Source organism: Astatotilapia calliptera, chromosome 16, assembly GCF_964374335.1.
Source record: "Astatotilapia calliptera chromosome 16, fAstCal68.1, whole genome shotgun sequence".
Lineage (NCBI taxonomy): Eukaryota > Metazoa > Chordata > Actinopteri > Cichliformes > Cichlidae > Astatotilapia > Astatotilapia calliptera.
The window spans coordinates 18,639,647-18,662,214 of NC_137437.1; the positions used below are offsets into that span (position 1 = coordinate 18,639,647).

The window sequence follows — 22,568 nt, forward strand, 5'->3', positions numbered from 1 at the left end:
AACAGAAGTGTTCACAGCCCATGTCGAAGTTGCAAACAAGCACATTTTTAAAAATTATAATACTTTATAGCTACTGACCTGTTTTACAAACAATAATTACAAAGTTCAGCAAAGAGGAATCAGGTCAGTTGAAGCTTATGTTTTATTCCAACACTATATTAGTGTATTTATGCTTTAAGCCCATCAGCTCAGTTAACTCAACTGTGGAGTTTTGCTTCTTCAGTTTGGTGCTGCAGCTCTTTAACCACATCCTGTCACACACCTTTGAAACTCAGACAAATTCACAATTGAGCTACTTTAACACAGCTATAAATTGCCCAACGTGGGATGCGAAGGAGATTTAACAGTTTGGGTATGGTAAGACGTTTCTGTCTTCGATGGTGATCTTTCTTTGCCACCTAAAGTGCGATTGCTTGGCCAGTATCAAATGTCACCACAGACACAAAATAACAGGTGCCTTGCAGGTTTCCAGAAGCATACTTTGAACCATTTCAGAGAAATGCGAATCTCACCAGTTAAAAAAGCTACAATGTAAGTTACAGAAGCTTAATTTACTGTGTAAGACGTAGAAGTTGGTATGTGGAGCTCAGGGGACTTACTCTGCTTTTTTATGTGTTATCAAGTAGCTGGTCCATGACGGGCCACACATCTGCAGACATCTGGACTACAACTTGTCCAGGAGCTGCTTTTTGTTGTGTTTTTTTGCCCCTTGAACAAAAACACTCACTTCCTCTGCTTACATCCCACTATTGGTGCTGCAAAACTTCTGTCTCCCTCTTTAAAAACATGCAAACTGGCATTCACTCTATACTTAGTCCTCTCACTTCCTGTCTCAGATGTTGCACATGATTTTGTAACCACAAGTTAGCTTGATTACAGTTATCATAGTAGCCTAAACCCTCACCTTGTTCATTTATTCTGCTTATGTCACATAGGGCTGGTGGGGCTAAAGTCACAACTGGCACCACAGTGAAATCTTTCTGTTTATAAGCATTTACCACGAGGATAGTGCCGCTGAATGCGGCGACATTTGAAGTGACAGACTCACATCTGGTGAGCTACTATGCACAAGAGGCTGACTCTCCTACAGCTGCAGGGTTGCATGCACATGTCACATTGAATCACTTCTACACTCCCTACATCTCTGCACCAAATCTGTTTGCAGACACTATTCTGCAAGCTAGCATAGTCACTAGTTAGTTAGAGCTGGTTTTATGTTTTCTTTGTGCAGCTCAGCCTAAAACATTTGTATTTATCTTTAAATGTTCTGAAATAACAAATTAATATATTGTGGTCATTTTAGTGTTGATGTTTTACATCTGTTTTAGAAGTTACTTATCTACCAGAAGTTACTTTACAGATGTCTATATTAGCAGCATTTAGAATGCAGTTGTGGGGAAGACGGTTGAAACCACTTATACAATTAAATAAAATGTTAACTGTTTTGAAGGGGGTTTTTGTTTGCTTGTTCACCAGTTGGATTGACAGCTTTTGATCTATCATTGGTTTGACAGCTCTTGACCTCAGTACTTTAAAATAGGCTGCTGGATGTATTAACTGCCAGCAGGTTAATTTCAACTTCCTGTTCCTTATTTTGAGCATACATTTGTCATATGATGTCGTTGCTTTGTAAACTGTTGGTTGATATCTGTACACAGGCCTGTTGAACTAGTAGAGAAATGAGTTGATCTCAGGGGTCAGGGGATGGGTAAGGCACTGGGGGTTGGAATAGTGATACTATTGTTAGTTTGTTCTTGTTGATAAAGGAGAAACCTCTAGGTTTTCCTCTGATGATTTTTAATTTTGCTGTGTCATATGATTACTCACTCGTGCTATCAATAAGTGTTCCTTTCCATTCCTCCCACCTGTATATTTTAATTGTTTGTAGAATCTTTAAATATAATTTCAGTTAATATTTTTGCAACATTTGAACTACCTGCACTCAGTTACGGAGTCTGTGTGCTTCACTAATCATGTACATACACTCAAACTAATGATAGAAAGCCTATAAGAAATTGTAAACTATCCCAATACCCTTTTTTAACTCTTTGCCATTTTATGTGCTCTATTTCAAAAGGATTTCAAATAAATGAGTAAAAAGTCGTTCTTTTTCCTGACCTTCCTCTAAAATTCTGCAAGATATTTTAGCTATTTCCACAACATTGTTAATCAATTATTTTGTTCGATGTGCAGACAGATATCTTCTCTTGATTACAGCTATAGCACAAGACTGCTTCTGTGGGTGTCTTTGTCACGCACAAGAACCATTATTGTGTGTCACTGCCTTGGTCAGCTCACACCCTCAGCTTTTGTGTCTACCTTTCACACAACTGCTTTTTCCCACCACGGGTATAAAAAAGAAGACAAAGAAGAATTGTCCCCTCTTTTATGCGTTCTGAATTGACAACACAACGAGGCAGATGACCAAACTCTTTTGTCCCAGCTTCGGCTTTGTATAGTCAATGGTAAAAATGAAATAAAAACGTCTTCTGTCGGTTATACTGGTAGATTTTCTGATATTAAATAACAGTATAAGAAAATGAATCAAACAATTCAGATACTTTGGTGTTATCTGCTGTGTTTGCCAGTATCTGTATTCTGCCAGAAGAGAAAGACATCCATGATAATTCAAAAAACAATACTAGGTTGGTGCTACTGTGGGACTATCTAAATTACTTTAAATAATGGCTAACTCTTAATATGCTCATAATATCACTTTATGGCTGACTTTTCCAAACCCTTCTTTTTACTTTGTGCCATACTGACAATAATAAACAGTTTTATTGCCTGTAAGCTTGTCTTCCTGACTGCTAATAGGTTTTATCATTATTCCGAAATAAATCATGTTTGTTTCTTCATCTGGTGGAATACAACACAATTATATATTGACAGCAGTGTACGTAGGTAATGTATTACATAAGAGCGCAACGGTAAACTGTGCTAAACTGTGCTAAACAGTGTTTACGCTTTGCTTCATACCTGAAGCCCTAAAAAACTGCAAGGCTGTGTCTTAACATGAGAGACATGCTGTGGCATGTAGACACATTTTTACATCATCGCCTGAAGGAAGATAGTCGAGCGTTTGCTGTGAACACAACAGAAAATATTTCACTGTGGAGTTGAGTTTGTCTTGTTTTATGTCTGCTGTCCGTAGCAGCTGTTCTCAACAGAGTCGACTCATTATATTCCTAGCTGGGCATTCATTTCCTACAGGAATATCCTTTATAACCTATTGGTACACCACAATAAAAACCTCCAGGTGTGGTCATTTATTTTCAGTTCTGATATTAATGCAAAAAACAGAAAGGTAAAATAAAGCTTGGGTAGTGTGAAAAACAACACATAGAGCAAAACCATCATACATGAACAAGATAATTCCTGAAATCACAATTGCTTGCACTGATCAAGCAATACTTTTCAAAAATTAGTTCCTCTTGAGAATTGAATAGATTTAGAGCTTTGAACAACACTGTTTGATCCACAGTGGAAAATCTCATCTGCTGCCATGGAAACACAGAGAAAAGTAGAAGTTTAGTCTTAAACCTGACTGGTTTTTTTGTGAGCAGCAGAAACACAGAAACAAGTCTCACCATACAGCTGAAATTCTGTCACTTCCTCCTGAATGTAAAAATAAAACTTATAGGAACAGGCTTGTTTCACTATTTTAGCATTTCCTCTTAAAAACACAATGGGACCTAGGTGATAATTCCCTAAGTGATACAAATAAGGGGTGTTCATTATTTGTGTTGTTTTTGTGTTAGATTGGTTTTAATATTATATATTCACTGAAAAATATTTTTTAAAGTAAAAGCTAAGTGCTTTGCCTAAATTCCAAAAATTAAACCAGTCCACTGTTCAGACAAGTAAAATGATTTCATGGGGTTTGCTTTATTTCCCTTGTGATGTCTCATTGTTTAGTAACTGTCTGAGGTGTGATTATTCCCATGCCATTACTTCGAGGTTCATCAGCCTATATAGACTTACAAAGGACAGCAGCATACACTGCGTCTCTTAAAATGTATCAAAGGAATCATTTGAGACAAATGTGTGCATCAGTTACACACAAAAATAAAGTCATTCAACTCTGACTGCACTGATAATGGAATTGGCTGCTTAGTTGTAAAATAAGCATAAATACAACATATTTGTCTGAAAGTAGACTTCACAGTTCATAATAAAATAGGAAAAAAAATGTGATCTTTATAAAACAGATTTTTTTTCCCCTTTCATGATACTATGTTTTCCAGCTATATGAGACAAGGGCAAGATGTGCTTATTTTTTGTGTATTCTGTACAATCCTGCATATCTTTTGTCGAGTTATTCATATCCACTCAGTCCAACAGTACAATACAGTCGTTGGCACTGTACAATACAGCTACTGGAGCAGGAACACTGTCAGAGTGGTCTCATCCTCCTAGCACATTATGTACAGTATGCAGCTATAAGCAGTCTCAGGGATATCTGTGTTCTTTGTCAGTTACCCCTGAGTCACAGCCATTTCAGAGGGTGTCCATCACAACAGTGGCAGATGGCAGTTTGGTCTCTTACGCCAAGTTCAACTCAATCAGCCATTTCATGTCACTTGCATTCCTTTTCAAAGACTTCGTCAGGTCTCAACTTGTCAGACACCGTCATGGAAACCAGAACCATAAAGGCAGAATTAGTAAAAATATAGAAAGACTTCGATTTTTATCGCATAAATATGGTGCTTTCCTTATTAAACGGACACATTTTGTATTTTTCCAACATTCGATCTAGTGCTAAACCCTTACAATTTATCGCTATAAAGTACTTTTGTCTGTCTAAGAAAGTTTAAAAAAAGAAAAACATGAAACAGTCCAGTGACAGAGTATTGTCTTGAAATCCATAAATTCTATATGGTCTGTCTCACAGTACACACTATTATAGGACACAGAGTTCTTGTCAGACCAGACTGCACATACAGATGGTAGATGGTGAAGAGGAGGGCCTGGCATTACAAATGTCTACATGAGCTCCTTAAAAACAGCAAATACAAAATAAACTAACATGTCCTGTTCCCTTATTAAAAACAAATGTAGCCTGAATATGGCCTTATGGGAAAGAGGATGAACTTGTGCCAATCCCCCAGCAAAGCCTATTGTTGTTTCAGCACAGCTGTTATGGTCTGTAGACACATTGCATTATGTAACCACTTTCCAAACATAAGAGACAACTGATGTGTGTAAACAGCATAATTAGTTCCTTTTTGTTTTAGTTCAGTTAATTTGAGAAAAAAAAAAAAACAAAAACCCTTTACATTTTTTGGAGGTGACAATCTCCAAATACACCTGCCGCACCAGTACTGTGGTTTAACACATTAAACACCGTCACCATGATTAAGGGTTCTTGAATATGGTTTCCAGCTAAATGTAGAATTTGTTAGATCCTAAAGCTTTTTTCATGTGCACCTCAAGGCGCAGCAGCTTCATTTCAAACACCCATTTCGCACAGACCGGTATTAAACTTCTCTTGCAAGGTAGAGATTAGTAACTGGACCTACAAGTTTAGAGTTTTGCATCTGCAGGTGTAAATAACTGGACAGTTTCAATTGCATGTCACAAAATAGAGAGCCATGGCTCTTATTCCAAACTGGCATTTTAAAGGAACTAGTCCATCAGCTAGTGGCTTTGGATGCGTTATTGCATACTTTAACACAGGGGCCTAGTGCAGCTGCAAGGTAGAAAAACCAAAAAAGTGAACTATGTAGGACTAGTCTTGAGTACAATTGTGGCAGATAAGGCAGCAATGTTTTGCACAACACCTTTACAGACCACAAGGTTGAATAACTGGCTTTTTTGGATGTTGACGAAGGCTTCCGAAAAGTTCTGCATTGTAAAGTTGTGTTTTTGAAGCCCACTGGGATGACATACAATTTCTGCAGTGCTTAAGATGCACAATTAAATTAAAATAAAAAATAAATAAAAAAGAGACAGAGCCAATATATTACCAGCTTCTGTTGGACCGGTGCTCAAAAGGAACCGGCTGATCAAGCTTTAGTTCCAACTGTTGGTACAGATTCAGTTTAGCTAGCAGACAAGCTGAAACGCCTATAGAGAGCTTCCATCCAGTCAAACCTGCTCAGGATAAAAGGGCATTCAATGTTAGCTCCCAAGGCTGAGCAAAAGTTACACCGCCACCCCCCCCCCCCAAAAACCAAAACACCACATGCACGTGAAATTTACATTTTTTTTTATTGTGCATATTAAACAAATCTTGCGCATTTCAGGTTTTACAACAGCTTGCTTGTGAGCATTACAGGTGACCGGAGTAGGGCTACAAATTGCCAAGTGCAGATTTGTCAGTTGTTTCCCCCCTGCTCATTGATGCACACAGATGACCAGATCCTAAAGGTGATATAAAGCCACACTGCCATACTGTACAGAGGGTCATCAAGCCAAGTGAATAGTGTGAGTTGTACAGCCATTTCTCAAGTAGGTTATGAAACTTGAAATGCATTTTGATAGAGACGAAGCTTGTCAAATGTACAGCACGTAGGAGGCCTGGTCTTCATGATGACTCTGCCTTCTCCTGTTCGATGACTGCAACAGGAGGTAGAAGGTTAGGGTCTCAGAGTTCCAGCATAGCAGACATGCTCTGGATTAAAGTCAGACGGTGTAGTACCTACCTTCTTTGGTTGGCAGTGGGTTTTTCTCTTGAGTCTCGGTCTTCTTCAGCTTGGTCTTGTCAAAGGTTGTAACCTCAGTGACGTCAGGCTTGTCAGACATGTTTGCAGAAGGTTCTAAAACAAAGAGACCCTTCTTATTAGGCTAATCAGCACACCCGAGCATGTGTAGTCAGACAGTTAAATTTCAAGGCATTGAGAATTTGAATACCGCCCCCCCCGGACTCACACAGTCGCTAGCGATCTCGATGCACACAACACTTTCAAGTACGGATGCTGCTACGCCGAATGCACTCCACAGTGAACTTTAATTTTAAACAGGCGTTCTACAAATTCGTGTTTAAAATAATAATAAAAAAAACCCCACAAAGCAGTATGCTCATAAATTCCGCAGCTTAGGTCATTTACACTTTTACTTTGTTAAACGTCATGATGTAGTCATTGAGCCAAGAAACTGAAACCAGAGGAAATAAGGGCACATCAAGCTAAAGTTAAGCGCCGGTCAACTTTAACAAGAAACAAAAAAAAAAAAGGGAACTTACTTACAAGAGCACGACTCACAGAAATCACAGGCTGCGCGTCCGGTTGTTGCAGGAGCAGAGTGCTAACGTCAGCCTCAATCACACAATAAATACAATACCGTATGCAAATGAGCCTCTGACGTCACGACAAGGCTGCTTCGATACAAACGATAAAAAAAGAAAAAGTGAACATTTTTTAATCTTATATATAGTCTTGAAAACAAACGCTGATATCCCGAAACCATAGCGCAAGTAAAAAAAAACAAAAAAACAAACACCTCAGAACATTCATTCAAATCGAGTGGCCATTAGCAACAGCTGTGTGCCATTAGCTTAATTAACGTCGTTTATTGATTTTCTCCGAACTCTACAAAAGGTGTCTGCATCACTACAGCGCCTTGTTTGCTCTTGTAAGGAAAAATAAATGTAGCCGACAGTTAGTGGAACAATGACTTGAGGGTTTATTTGCAAACGGCACTCCCATTAAAACTGAATCAGTGGTGACACCGTATGGACAAAGTAGGTACTAACCAAACGTGGTGTAGCAGATTCCCTGGCTTCAAGAATTTGTATTTTTGTTGTTGTTTTTTCCCCCTAAACAGTAATTACTAAGTCCTAAAATGTCAGTAAAAACTAGTGATGGGCAGATGAAGCCCCATGAAGCACTGGAGCTTTTCATCCAATTGGTTCACCCCAACGCGAAGCTTCATGAAGCTTCATTTGCTCTAGCAGGACACCTACTGGACGTAAAAATAATTAGCTGGCATGAATTTGAAGAGTGTGGCATTTTGCACACAGCCTGTAAATGTCAACAACAAAAGGAGTGTGTAAAACATGTATATTGTAGTGATGGCAGTATACTGTGTATATTTATGCTGGCAGTATGGAAAATGATTATTTGCGGCAAAGTTCGAACCGCTTCATGAACCAGTCACGTGGTACAGCCGGGCAGCGAGGCTTCGGACGTCATCATTTTCAGCTCCTCCCATAAATGAAGCAAGCCTCGATACGCGCTTCGCGGAAACGCCCCCTCCATTACTCGACACACGCTCCGAAGCCTCGATACAGAACGTCCCATCACTAGTAAAAACCCAAATGAAAGAGTAGGCTGTGCATAAGTTCAACTTGTAACCCATAAAATATTTATTTTCTTATACAAAAACCAGATGGTAGTCTGCCAAAATTTACATCCACAAAATGGAACACATTTTGAAAAGGCTTTATTTGATAATATACAGCACATAACAGTTTCACATTTACAAATATTCGGTAGGCTGTGCTCTCTCAGCAATTATTAGCAAATAAGTTTTGCAGTTTCTTTGTTTATAAGTCGAGAGAAGTTTTAAAAGAACCAAGCAAGCAATGATGCATAAATCAATAGTTTTAAAACAAGACCTTCTTCACTTGGTGGTGAAGTATTTTGAATAGGTCTTGTTGTACATCACTTGATTATCTACTCTTATGACACTTTGCAGGTTTTGCCAAAACCAGGGCTCTGCGGCTGCTGTTCGCGGCCACTCTACAACACTGCTCTCGCACAGTCGCTTCCTCAAGCGCAGAAAGTGAGAATGCTGCAGGACAGGCTCCAGCATTAGCAGTACTATCACATCCACATTTTCATCCAGCAGTCTTTGATGGGCCAGATACATTGCTAGCTTGAAAGCACCGGTCTTAACGTAGCCCTTTGTTAAGACAAACAGAGTCTTGCGACTGTACTGGATGCTCTGGGTGAGGTTGTCCACCAGTGGGACTCCTGGGGGCCAGTCCCTCTCTTCCAGACACAGTGGATGTATCTTGTCTCCCTCTTCCTCCAGTTGCACCCGCAGATTGCTCATCACCCATTCAGAGACGTGTGGGTCTTTTGTATCATATGTCACAAAGACATCATAAATAGTATCTGGCGAGTTCAAGGATCTGTACCCTTTCAGCTTAGCTTTCATATAGTGTAGGACATAGGAAGCATCCCAGTAAAATAAGTGAGCAACTGTTGAAACAACCATGAAAAGAATAATGATAGAAGTTGTTAGAGTGTAGATCTGAAATGCCTGACTGGGATTTATACACTGATGAATGCTAAAATGTATCAATCCTTGTCCCTTTAAGTTCACTGGTGTGTTACATGTCACCTGAGTGGTCAGTCTTGGGATCTTTACATCATTCTGTTCAATCCATAAAATAAAGTCTATGGAATCACAAGTACACTCGAATGGATTTCCTTGTAGGAACAGAGTCAGGTTTGCAGGTCCTGATTTGAAGGTAGTTTCATTGACAATAGTCAATTTGTTGTTACTCAGGCTTAGAGTCGTGAGGCTTTTTAGACTCTTTAAAAAACAATTGTCTGCATGGAAAATGTGATTATGACTCAGGTCAAGGAAAGTCAAAGTTTGTGTGATGTTTGAGTTAATAGTTGTTAAAGTAGACAGAGAATTGTAACTTAGGTCCAAAATTTGAAGTTGATGGAAAGGCAGTTTGTCCCAATTAACATCACTGAGTGAGTTATGACTTATGCGCAGTGTGGTGAGGTTATGTGGCAAATATTCATAAACATCATCTGGAATCTTTGCAATGCCATTAAAGGATATATCTAAAATTGTCAAATTAGAGAGATTAGTGAAAAGTTTCTTGTATGAGCTATCCCTGTCTTTCCAAAGTTTCCCTAGATGATTTTGTGCAAATATAAGTTCTGCTAATGATTTGCTATACATCTCTTTTGTTGTCAGTGTGGAAATCTCATTATGACTCATATTAAGGACTCTTAGCACAGGTAGATTTTGTGTAAAATTTAAATTAAGCGTTACCCCAAATGCTTCAAAGTAGTGTGAATTGTAACTGAGGTCTAGTACTTGTAATTTCTTTAGTTCTTTGAAGGCGTTGTTATAGGCCAGATCAACCCTATTGAAGGATAAGTCCAGATATGTCAGATTAGGCAACATCTTGAACTCTGTGCCATTAAGTGCCTGTGAAAATCCATTTCTGGAGAGGTTGAGACATGAAATATTTCCATAGCCCACAAACTGCTTTGGAGAAATGAAGAACAGATTATTTGAGCTGAGGATGAGCACTCGTCCAGAATTGGCGCATTCTTGCTTTGTATTCCTGTGTAGTACTTCATAAATTGAGTCTTTTGGAGTGAGTTTTACGAATGGTGACATAGAAACTTCTGAATTCTCATTATTTCTGTCTCTTAGAGTTGGTAGACTTTCTACTGTAGTGGGATATAACCTGTTTTCTCCGAGATATATCATTCTTAAGTGGGAAAGCTTGCTGAACACGGTAGGGTCAGAGTGAATAATGAAGTTAGTGCTTAAGTACAAATGAGACAGATTTTTCAGATTGTACAGAGGCGTGAGTGTGTCTGGTCCAATACTTTGGAATACCAAAGCATTCAAATGCAAACTTTTCAGTGACCTGAGCTGTGAAAAGTCTTTTGAAAGTGTTAATTTTTCTAGGTACAATCCGATAGCATAATTGAAAGACAGGTCAAGTTTTTCTAGCCTGTGAAGATAACTGAAAGCTTTAACCGATGTGTCCTCACCAGTTACGGCTTTTTGTAAAAAGTTAAATTCCAGAAACAATTGTGTAAGATTCGTTAGCGTTTGAAACCAAGAGGGATCAAGGTAATTTAGTGAGTTTCCTCCCAGGTTCAGTGTCTCCAGCTGTGTCAGTCTTTGAAATGCATCAGGATGTATGTCAATAGAACCGTTAGGGCAAGGAACACAAGGGTACGGAGCATTGTGACATCTTGGACAGTTGCCTTGTATATCAAGGAATTTGACATTTTCTAACCCTTGAAAATCATCTTTATATATGTTCTCTATTTTGTTGGTATCCAGACGTAAGATTGTAATTGACTGGGGTAGTCCTTTAGGAACATGGGTTAAGTTGTTATAAGACAAGTCCAGGTATTTCAGTTTTTTCAGTAGTGCAAAAGTGTTTTCGCTGATAGCGACAGACTTCCCACAAGGGTTGCGGAAGTAGCAGTTTTTAGATAACAACAGCATTTTCATGTTTTGCAAGCCAATAAAGCTATTGTTCAGTTTATCCATATTAACTTTGTTAATGTTTAGCTCAAGTCTTTCCACACTGTGGGGGAGATTGCGTGGAATTTCAGTCAGACAGTTGCCGCTCAGTCGTAGTTGCTTCAGTTTTGTCAGATTTTTGAAAGCATTTTCAGCGATCTTCAGTGCTCGGCATCCATAATCAGTCTTGGTGTTGTTTGCCCAGTTGAGATTCAGATGTGCCAGATTCAGCAGATTAGAGAGTGAATCAGCTTTAATACTCCTAATGACATTTTCTGACAAGTCTAGATCAGTGGCATTAGTAGTTATACCTTTTGGTACTTCCTCTAGATGGCGGCTTTTACAGTCAAATTTGACCGTATTTGAAGCATTGTTGGATATGACATCACAAGGAAACTGCCGTGTCATCCAGAAGGGTTTATGTGCAGCCAGCTGGACCTCATCATGGCAACACAGACAGAACAACAGCATCCAGCATTTGGTAATCTGTGAAAAATGATGAAATCAGTTAACTGAAATAATTTAAAGCTTTTGTTTTTGGTCATATTATTTGGACTGACCCTGAATCAGTTAAGCTACTCCAGGACCCCTCGTGCCATACTAGCGCTTCTCCTTGATTACATTGTTTTCACTTCCCATTTATTTATTAGCCTTGCATTTCTGCATGCATAAAGTTTGTCTCTACTCTTTCTCAGTATTTTCTCTTGTCCTGTTTGTTGTTTTGTGGCCTCTCCATATTTCTCCCTTCCACTCAGCCCTCAAGCAGTACAGTAGCAGCAAATGGCTGCTGCTTCTTTAGCCTAGTTTACCCTCCCTCCTTTACCTAGTCCTTGGTCATAGAGTCTTGTCTGCTTGTTTGGGTTCTTGCTCTAATTTTGTTGAGTTTGTGCCTTTCTAAATTACTTCAAGGTTCAGACTAATATTTTGATCTGTGAGCCCCAGATTATACACTCACTGCAGCAAAAGATGTTCTTGGCCCAATTAGACTGTAAGTCATGACATCCAAGAACTACAGAGATGTTTTGAGAGAAAACATATTGATAAGATAAAATAAGATGCCTATTATATATTATAGTATTTGTTTGAAATAAAATATGAAGCCGACTCGCATTCCACATTCATTATATGCAGTTTATTTTTAATTGTTATTTATTTAACTGTGATAAAAGGCATTTCTTTTTTGGCTCATGATGATTTGGAGATCTGGATGGCCAAAAGAAAACAACAACTCATTTGTTTGAACGCTTGCTGTTGGGCAGTTTTAAAGCTGTTCAAGTGCAAACAGGTTTAATCACAAAAAATACAGTGGAATAAAAGATTTGTGGATATATAGTGTAAGTGAATGAGGCCCATTGATGTTACAAAGTAAGCTTGAAGAAAATTGTATGTAAGTATGGCATCACTTCTACCCAGCAGGTGCCAATAAATCGTAAATCAAATTGTAGCTGGAAAGACTGTTCCTGTTTTTTGTCACACTTGGGAAAAATTTTAAATATAAAATTACTGAACAGTTTGTGTAATTTGTGAGTAATTTTTAATGTACATTTTAATGTAATTGGCCAACAAATACCAAATACCAAAAAAACCCAAATACCAAAGGCCATTTCCAAAGTAAATTAAGTCAACTGTACAGGTTTTTAGAATCAAATAAATCTATGAAACATTTTGTCACCAAAATCCTGAAACTAGAAAAATAATCAAAAATAATACAGATAAATGAAATTATAGCATATAAAGGTAATCAGAAATTTAATAAAATGTAAAAATGTAAGTAAATATAAAGAACAGAAACAAAATAAAACTCACCATTTTTTCTCCACTATATTGATCCCTGAATGACAATTTGGAAAATTATGCTAGTGTGCTTCAATTTTTTTTTCAATTGTAAGACTTGAAAGTTTCTTGTCTTTTATTAATGATTTCGTTACAGATGACCCTGTTTGTTCCCTTCAAGACAAATAAAAAAGAAACACGCTGTTAAAACTACATGATAAGCTGTGTGAGGGAAGTAGCCCGTTAATTGAAGAACTGCATCTTTTTCATTTCCCTCCTTCAAAAATGCCAGTTTATTTGTCAGCCAAGATGAACACTGGAATGCCAGTAAACACAGCAACAGTGCATAGTGCCAGTCAGTTCTTCAGATTATGTGAAGTAATATGGAGTTTAAAAATGACATATTTCTTAGACATTAATATGACATTAGTAATATATGGCCTCACACACTGATTTATTTTTGGTGGGACACTGAATTTAGGGCTAATTTGCAAAATGCACTGTATTAAAACTGTGTCACTTGCACCACCTTACGGACAATCTCAAAAATTTCCAAATGTGAAATAACAGATGAAAGCATGCAAGTTATATTACACATACTGTGTCGATATGGATTTTTAATAATGGACTGCAATTTAGGATCTGTCACTTTTGTACTAAATTTCTCTTTTGTTAACTGTTAAACCTGGTACTGGTGTCACTCAGCACAGATGTTTTCTAACATAGAAACCAGAGACTAGAGTATAAAATCTACATCTGCAAAATGCCACACATTTTATTTTATTTTATTTTTTTATTAATGCACTGCAGACAGATTACACAAGATTTATTATGCTTTCTCAGCAAATATAAGAAAATTAGTTTTTTATTGTTTTCTTATTAGATTCAGACAAAGAAGAAATCGTTTAAAATAACCAAATAAGCATTGCTCTAAAGAACAGTGATTTTAAAGCAGGACCATGTTATTGTCTGCAGACTAGAATTACAAATCAGTCCCAGGCAGATAAGTGATGATTATCCTTCTTCACTTAGTGGTGAAGCATTTTGAATAAGTCAATAACTCAACAACTATAAGAAAATTAGTTCTTAAAAACAGTTCAGTCAAAGAAGAAACACTTTAAAAAGACCAAACAAGAAATGATATATAAAAGCACTGGTTATATAACAAGCTCATGTTATTATCCTTCTTCATTTGGTGGTGAAGTATTTTGAATAGGTCTTGTTGTACATCACTTGATTATCTACTCTTATGACAGTTCTCAGGTTTTGCCAAAACCAGGGCTCTGCGGCTGCTGTACGCGGCCACTCTACAACACTGCTCTCGCACAGTCGCTTCCTCAAGCGCAGAAAGTGAGAATGCTGCAGGACAGGCTCCAGCATTAGCAGTACTATCACATCCACATTTTCATCCAGCAGTCTTTGGTGGGCCAGATACATTGCTAGCTTGAAAGCACCGGTCTTAACATAGCCCTTTGTTAAGACAAACAGAGTCTTGCGACTGTACTGGATGCTCTGGGTGAGGTTGTCCACCAGTGGGATTCCTGGGGGCCAGTCCCTCTCTTCCAGACACAGTGGATGTATCTTGTCTCCCTCTTCCTCCAGTTGCACCCGCAGATTGCTCATCACCCACTCAGAGACCTGTGGGTCTTTTGTATCATATGTCACAAAGACATCATAAATAGTATCTGGCGAGTTCAAGGATCTGTACCCTTTCAGCTTAGCTTTCATATAGTGTAGGACATAGGAAGCATCCCAGTAAAATAAGTGAGCAACTGTTGAAACAATCATGAAAAGAATAATGATAGAAGTTGTTAGAGCGTAGATCTGCTTTGCCTGTTCCGCATTTACACACTGACTAATGTTAAAACGTATCAGTATTTTGTTCCTCTGGTTCACTGGTGTGTTACATGTCACCTGAGTGGTGAGTCTTGGGATCTTTACATCACTCTGTTCAATCCATAAAATAAAGTCTATGGAATCACAAGTACACTCAAATGGATTTCCTTGTAGGAACAAAGTCTGAAATTCAGGTCCTGATTTGAAGGTAGTTCGATTGACAATAGTAAGTTTGTTGTTTCTAAGGCTGAGAGTCCTGAGGCTTTTCAAACTCTGTAAAAAACCATTGTGCACTTGGGAAATGTGATTATGACTCAGGTCAAGGAAAGTCAGAGTTTGTGTGATGTTTGAGTTAATAGTTGTTAAAGTAGACAGATGATTGTAGCTCAGGTCTAAACTCTGTAGTTGGTGGAAAGGCAGTTTGTCCCAGCTAAAATCGCTGAGGCAGTTATGACTTATGCGCAGTGTGGTGAGGTTACGTGGCAAATATTCATAAACATCTTCTGGAATCTTTGCAATGCCATTAAAGGATATATCTAAAATTGTCAAATTAGAGAGATTAGTGAAAAGTTTCTTGTATGTGCTATCCCTGTCTTTCCAAAGTTTCCCTAAATTATTGTGTGTAAATATAAGTTCTGCTAATGATTTGCTATACATTTCTTTTGTTGTCAGTGTGGAAATCTCATTATGACTCATATTAAGGACTCTTAGCACAGGTAGATTTTGTGTAAAATTTAAATTGAGCGTTACCCCAAATGCTTTAAAGTAGTGTGGATTGTAACTGAGGTCTAGTACTTGTAATTTCTTTAGTTCTTTGAAGGCGTTGTTATAGGCCATATCGACCTTATTGAAAGATAAATCCAGATATGTCAGATTAGGCAACATCTTGAATTCTGTGCCATTAAGTGCCTGTGAAAATCCATTTCCTGAGAGGTTGAGACATGAAATATTTCCATATCCCTCAAATAGCTTTGGAGAAATGAAGAACAGATTATTTGAGCTGAGGATGAGCACTCGTCCAGAGTCAAAGCACTCTTGCTTTATTAGGCTGTGTGATATCTCGTAGCTAAAGTCTTTTGGAGTAGCTGTTACAGACGGTGAAATGGAAAGGTCTGAATTCTGGTTGTATCTGTCGGTTAGAGTTGGTGGACTTTCTATTGTTGTGGGATATAACCTGTTTTCGGCTAGATAAATCATTTTTAAGTGGGAGAAATTGGTGAATAAAGTAGAGTTGCTATAAATAATGAAGTTAGTGCCTAAATTCAAAGCAGATAAATTTTTTAGATTGCGTAAAGGCGTGAGTGTGTCTGGTCCAATTCTCTGGAATACCAAAGCCTCCAAATGCAAAGTTTTCAGTGACCTGAGCTGTGAAAAGTCTTTTGAAAGTGTTAATTTTTCTGGGTACAATCCGAGAGCATAATTGAAAGACAGGTCAAGTTTTTCTAGCCTGTGAAGATAACTGAAAGCTTTAACTGGTGTGTCCTTACCAGTTACAGCTTTTTGTAAAAAGTTAAATGCCACAAATAATTCTTTAAGATTCTTTAGACTTTGAAACCAAGAGGGATCAAGGTAATTTAGTGAGTTTCCTCCCAGGTTCAGTGTCTCAAGCTGTGTCAGTCTTTGAAATGCATCAGGATGTATGTCAATAGAACCGTTAGGGCAAGGAACACAAGGGTACCGAGCATTGTGACATCTTGGACAGTTGCCTTGTATATCAAGGACTTTTAAAATTAGCAACCCCTGGAAATCATCTTTAGATATGTTCTCTATTTTGTTGGAATCCAGACCTAAAATTGTAATTGACTGGGGTAGTCCTTTAGGAATGTGTGTTAAGTTGTTGTAAGACAAGTCAAGAACCTGCAGTTTGTCCAGTATTTGAAAGGGTTTTTCCATAATAGCAACAGACTTCCCACAGGGATTCCAGAAGTAGCAGTTTTTAGATAGTAACAGGTTTGTTATGTTTTTTAAGCCAATAAAACTGTTGTTCAATTTATCCAAACTAATCTTGTTAATGTTTAGGTCAAGTTTTTCCACACTGTGGGGGAGATTGCGTGGAATTTCAGTCAGACAGTTGCCGCTCAGTTCCAGTTGCTTGATTTTTGTGAGATTTTTGAAAGCATTTGCAGAAATGTTCAATTTTCTGCAGCCATAACCATTCTTGGGCTTGTTTGCAAAGTTGAGATTGAGCTGAGTCAATTTCAGCAGATTAGAAAGTGAATCAGCTTTAATACTCTTAATAAAATTTTCAGATAAGTCTAGATCCGTGGCATTACTGGTTATTCCTTCTGGTACTTTCTCTAGATGACGCCCTTTACAGTCAAATTTGACCTCAGAGGTATTGGTGGATATGACATCACAAGGAAACTGCCGTGTCATCCAGGTGGGTTTACATGCAGCCGGCAGGATCTCATGATGGCAACAGAGACAGAACAACAGCATCCAGCATTTGGTAATCTGTGGAGAATTGATGAAATCCCTTATATGAAATAACCTTATGCTTCTGTTTTTGGTAAAATTATTTGGACTGACCCTGAATCATCACTTAATTAAGCTACTATAGGCTCAGGCCGCTGCAGGACCTCCTGTGTTATTCTACCAACTCTCCAACACTCTGTTTTCATTAACATTACCTACTCAGTCATTATAAGGTACTGCCCACACTAGAACAGCACATAGTCATGGAGCAAAACTGGGTGTCTGTTGCCAAGCAATAATTTTTTTTCTTCTGCTAAATTTAACTTTGAAAACCAAAGTGAAACTTCTTCATCAATAAAGTACTTATTTTTACAGTTGTATTCATTTTTCTTTAAGCAGTTTCAGTTTTTTTTTTGCTAAAAGTATTCATCAATTTGTCGCAGGTCTTCATTGCAGCTGAATTATCTTTAGCATTCCATATGGAATGCTAAATGCCATATGCTATATGCTTTCAATAGGGTCTTTACATCTTGCTAAAGATGTAAAGACCCTATTGAAAAGTTTGAGCTTACCTTTGAAAATTTACAATAAATATGTGACTTTGTTTTTAAAAATGAAGGAGGCTACTGATCGAGTAATCATGATGGAGTCAAAGGAGCTTGCAAAGAAAAGCGTCTGGACTTCTTTAAGTTACTTGAAGACGTTTCACCTCTCATCCGAGAAGCTTCTTCAGTTCTAAGGTCAAATGGTGGAGAGTCCCAGATATAAACCTAGTGGGAGTATCAGAGGGACAAAAGGACCCCCTGATGATCCTCTAATCGCCTGAGCCAAGGTGTGAAATTGGGTGTGGGTCCCAATCAGCCAGAGTTTCGGGTGAGCTCATTGTGAAACCTGGCACCACCTTATCATGCGAATTCCTGAGGTCAGATGGCCCAGGATGTGAGTGGGCGTTAAGGCGTCTGGGAAGGGATCTCAAAACTGGATTATAGATGGCAGAGAGTTGGTGTCGTAAACCACCGCCTCTGTTCAAAGATGGTCGCTCACAGTGGACATAGATGGCTTCTTTCACTCCTCTTTCAAACCATCTGTCCTCTCTGTCCAAAATGTGAACATTGGCATCCTCGAAAGAGTGTCCTTTATCCTTAAGATGCAGATGGACTGCTGAGTCTTGTCCTGTGGAGGTGGCTCTTCTGTGTTGTGCCATGCGCTTGTGAAGTGGCTGTTTGGTCTCTCCAATGTAGAGGTCTGGGCATTCCTCGCTGCACTGTACCACATACACCACATTGTTAAGTCTGTGTTGGATCCAGATGAAACCATGGTGTCCTTTGATGTAGCCTCTCTCTTCACTTGCATACCCAGGCAGTGGAGACTGTCAGAAAACGACTACAAGAAGACAGCTCCTTGGAGGACAGGACCAACTTCACACCCGATCAGATTTGCACACTGTTAGACCTCTGCCTCACCACTACATATTTCAAATACAACGAAGGCTTTTACAGACAAAAACATGGCCGTGCCATGGGCTCCCCCGTGTCACCTATTGTAGCCAACCTTTACATGGAGGAAGTGGAAAGGAAGGCTCTTGGCTCTTTCAAAGGAAGAGTACCCAGCCACTGGTACAGATATGTAGACGACACCTGGGTCAAAATCAAGACAGAAGAAGTGGAATCCTTCACTGCGCACATTAACGCTGTGGATAAAAATATCAAGTTCACCAGGGAAGACACAAAGGACAACTGTTTGCCGTTCCTGGACTGCACTGTGCACATTGAAGAGAACGGCAAACTCAACATCGAAGTTTACCGGAAGCCCACACACACGGACCAGTACCTCCTGTTTGACTCCCATCACCCTCTTGAACACAAACTTGGAGTAATTAGGACCCTACACCACCAGGCAGAACATGTTCCCTCTAAGCCTGAAGGAAAAAAGAAGGAACACACACATGTAAAGGAAGCACTCAAAACGTGCGGCTATCCTAAACGGGCGTTCTTAAAGTCAGCAAAGAGGCACAGAAAAGAAGACCAGACACCAGCGAGGGAAGATAAGAAGGACAGACGCAACAACATTGTCATCCCTTATGTAGCCAGTGTATCAGAAAAACTCAGGAGGGTTTTCTCCAAGCATGACATCCCGGTGCATTTCAGACCCAGCAACACGCTCAGACAGAAACTGGTTCACCCGAAAGACAAAACGCCAAAACACAGACTTAACAATGTGGTGTATGCTGTACAGTGCAGCGAGGAATGCCCAGACCTCTACATTGGAGAGACCAAACAGCCACTTCACAAGCGCATGGCACAACACAGAAGAGCCACCTCCACAGGACAAGACTCAGCAGTCCATCTGTATCTTAAGGATAAAGGACACTCTTTCGAGGATGCCAATGTTCACATTTTGGACAGAGAGGACAGATGGTTTGAAAGAGGAGTGAAAGAAGCCATCTATGTCCACTGTGAGCGACCATCTTTGAACAGAGGCGGTGGTTTACGACACCAACTCTCTGCGATCTATAATCCAGTTTTGAGATCCCTTCCCAGACGCCTTAACGCCCACTCACACCCTGGGCCATCTGATCTCAGGAATTCGCATGATAAGGTGGGGCCAGATTTCACAATGAGCTCACCCGAAACTCTGGCTGATTGGGACCCACACCCAATTTCACACCTTGGCTCAGGCGATTAGAGGATCATCAGGGGGTCCTTTTGTCCCTCTGTGGGGGGATACTCCCACTAGGTTTATATCTGGGACTCTCCACCATTTGACCTTAGAACTGAAGAAGCTTCTCGGATGAGAGGTGAAACGTCTTCAAGTAACTTAAAGAAGTCCAGACGCTTTTCTTTGCAAGCTCCTTTGACTACGATGACCTGGATGACTGAGAACCTTCACAGACATAATCATGATGGAGCATTTTTCTAAACAGTTCTGGGTCACTTTTAATGTACAATTTAATGCAATGGTCTAACACATTTTCAAAAAAGCAAGGGCCACTTCCAAAATTGAATTAACCAAACTATCCAGGTTTTTGGAGTCAAGTAAATCTATGAAACACAACAACTAGAAAAGAATCAAAGATAAGACAGATCTCTTTACTTGTAGTAAAAATCTAAGTTACTAAACAGAGAAAATAAAAAGACTTACCATTGTGTTCCTATTGTATTGTTCCCTGAAAGACAATCTGGAAAACCTTTGTCATGCTCCAGTACTTCAAAATCTTTCAGTCATTCGTTGAAAAAAAAAAATTAGTTTATTTTCTTTAGATTTAGTAAAGTTAAATACTGCTTGTCTTTTAAAGCATGAATTTATAACAATTTAGTCTGTTTGAAGTTTTTGCTCTTTGTCTCTAGACAGTTAAAGAAAACTCTTTAACTAAAGTCAAATAAGGAAGTAACAAACTGTTAACAACATGATAGCGTTTGTGAAGGAAGTAGCATGTTGTTATGTCCCCAAGAAGGAAGCTGATGAATTGAAGAACTACATCTGTTTCATTTCTCTCTTTCAAAACATTGTCACAGTTTCATTGCCAACTGAGCTGTACGTTAAAATCTCCAGTGAGCATACCAATGAGTGCCAGTCAAATCTCTAAAACGGTGTGAATAAAAATGGAATTTAAAATTAACACTGTATTAGTCATTAATATTAAATTAATAATCCATCTGCTCACAAACTGATGTATTTTTCAGTCGGACAATGACTTTATGGCTAAAATTGCAAACTCCATGACTGCCAGTGTGATCCACACAGAAATGTGGTCACAATTGTGAGTTAAGTGTCGTGATATATGGAGATTATTTTGCATGTTTTATTTTGCTGGTTTATTGGTGTAATTTAAAGCCACAATGTCATGTAAGTTCCCTGTTGCCAGGAGAGTGTATAACACTTTGGACAGTAGGGGGCAGCAGCGTGCTTTGGGAACTGAGTCGGGTGCATAGCTGCCGTAAGTTTTCCATTCTGGCAAGACTGACCAGGCGAACGGCAGCGTGTCTCCTGTGCTCACTTTCTCTCCTGTTTTACAGGTCAGTAACGTGGTCAAAAACATAAAGAAATACACAGCTGGACACTGTGATACTTAAACTTTCATGACATAAGACGGGTCTGTGATATGTGATGTATTATACTGTCGCTATGTGAGCTACTTTAGCTCTGTAAGATGTTATAGCTAGGCTATATGCCTGGGTAACGCTAGCAAGCTGTTGCAACTGCGTATAATACTCCATATAATAATAAGAAGCACCAACCCAGTTAGGTTTACAGTTCCTGATAAACTTGTAGCTTTGTGTTCATGACAAATGTTTTGTATAACGCGTGTGTAAAGTGTTCTGAGCTCGCCTGAAGTCATGTGTAAACTTGCTGTTTCAGTGTTAGAATCTAACTGGTCTGAAAAGGACATATGAAGCGAGAGCGCTAATAAGAGTACGGCCAACAAAAATGCTGGCAAGGAAAGTAGTGCAGTAATGTTGAAAGTAGAGTTTCCTTTCTATGATGAGACACTACCATGATGATGTGAATTATTTTGTTTGTCTCATTTATGGGAAAAGAGGTGTAGTTGTCATTTGTTTCATTCATTTAAACCCTTTGTTGTTTTATGCCAGTAGTGTGGACTAATATTGAAATGTACTGGTGGAAAACAAGCCATGTGAGGGAATGAGCAGTTATTGTGAAATTGAGTTAACGAAAGAGTGGAGCAGATATGCTTGTGTTGTATGAATAAATTCTGGCAAGACTGATCAGGCGAACGGCAGCGTGTCTCCTGTGCTCACTTTCTCTCCTGTTTTACAGGATCGTAATCTGGCTACGCGCCCATCATAGTGGGGCCTGTAACAGATTTCTGGGGGCTCGTCCAGGATCGGCGGCGTCTGAGGAGCACGTCCGGCTGATCCAGTGATCATTGGACCCAAAGTGACAGTGTTGCTAAAGAGGGTGGGACCGGTAACGCCACCAGGCTGCAACAAAAGTCATGTCAGGCGACGAGAGGAGAAGACTCAGCTGGTCCATCAAAAAGAAACTCTACCAGCTAACGGCTGATGAAGCATACAACATTGCAACTCACCTTGACCCGGTGGCTGAACTGGACTCAGAAAGGCTAAACAAGGACGATGAGGAAGGTTGTATTGAGTACATCACTGCTTATATGAACAGCTCCACACTCCTACAGCTAGAGGATGAGGGCTTGGTCATGTTGTTATGTTTACAAGACACTATTGACTTGGTTATTACTAACCGGGATAAGGGTAGACCACCCCCCAAAGATCTGGCTAGTGGTGAAGGGACACCTGTGATGCCACCAGCCAGTGATAACATTAATGGCAAACATATATCTCCCATGGGTGGCTACGCTCCCGAAGTGGCAACCCCCAACT

The 22,568-nt window shown here is 39.2% G+C and overlaps 1 protein-coding gene across 3 annotated transcripts; it reads right to left on the reverse strand.

Moving 5' to 3' along the window:
* Window positions 1-8,368: 8,368 nt before the first annotated feature.
* Window positions 8,369-20,579, reverse strand: LOC113008045 (toll-like receptor 8). Of its 3 annotated transcripts, none has more exons than XM_026145173.2 (2): window positions 20,350-20,579; window positions 8,369-11,670 (listed from the first exon to the last, which is right to left on the reverse strand). In XM_026145173.2, the coding sequence occupies exons 1-2, from the start codon at window positions 20,350-20,352 to the stop codon at window positions 8,566-8,568; spliced, it is 3,108 nt and encodes a 1,035-aa protein (XP_026000958.2). In that variant the 5' UTR covers window positions 20,353-20,579; the 3' UTR covers window positions 8,369-8,565. The 3 variants fall into 3 exon arrangements, with proteins under 3 accessions (XP_026000958.2, XP_080147034.1, XP_026000959.2); XM_080290908.1 differs by lacking the exon at window positions 20,350-20,579 and adding an exon at window positions 12,991-13,130; XM_026145174.2 differs by lacking the exon at window positions 8,369-11,670 and adding an exon at window positions 13,731-17,247 and having other exon boundaries at window positions 20,350-20,575.
* Between the last annotated feature and the right edge of the window lie 1,989 nt (window positions 20,580-22,568).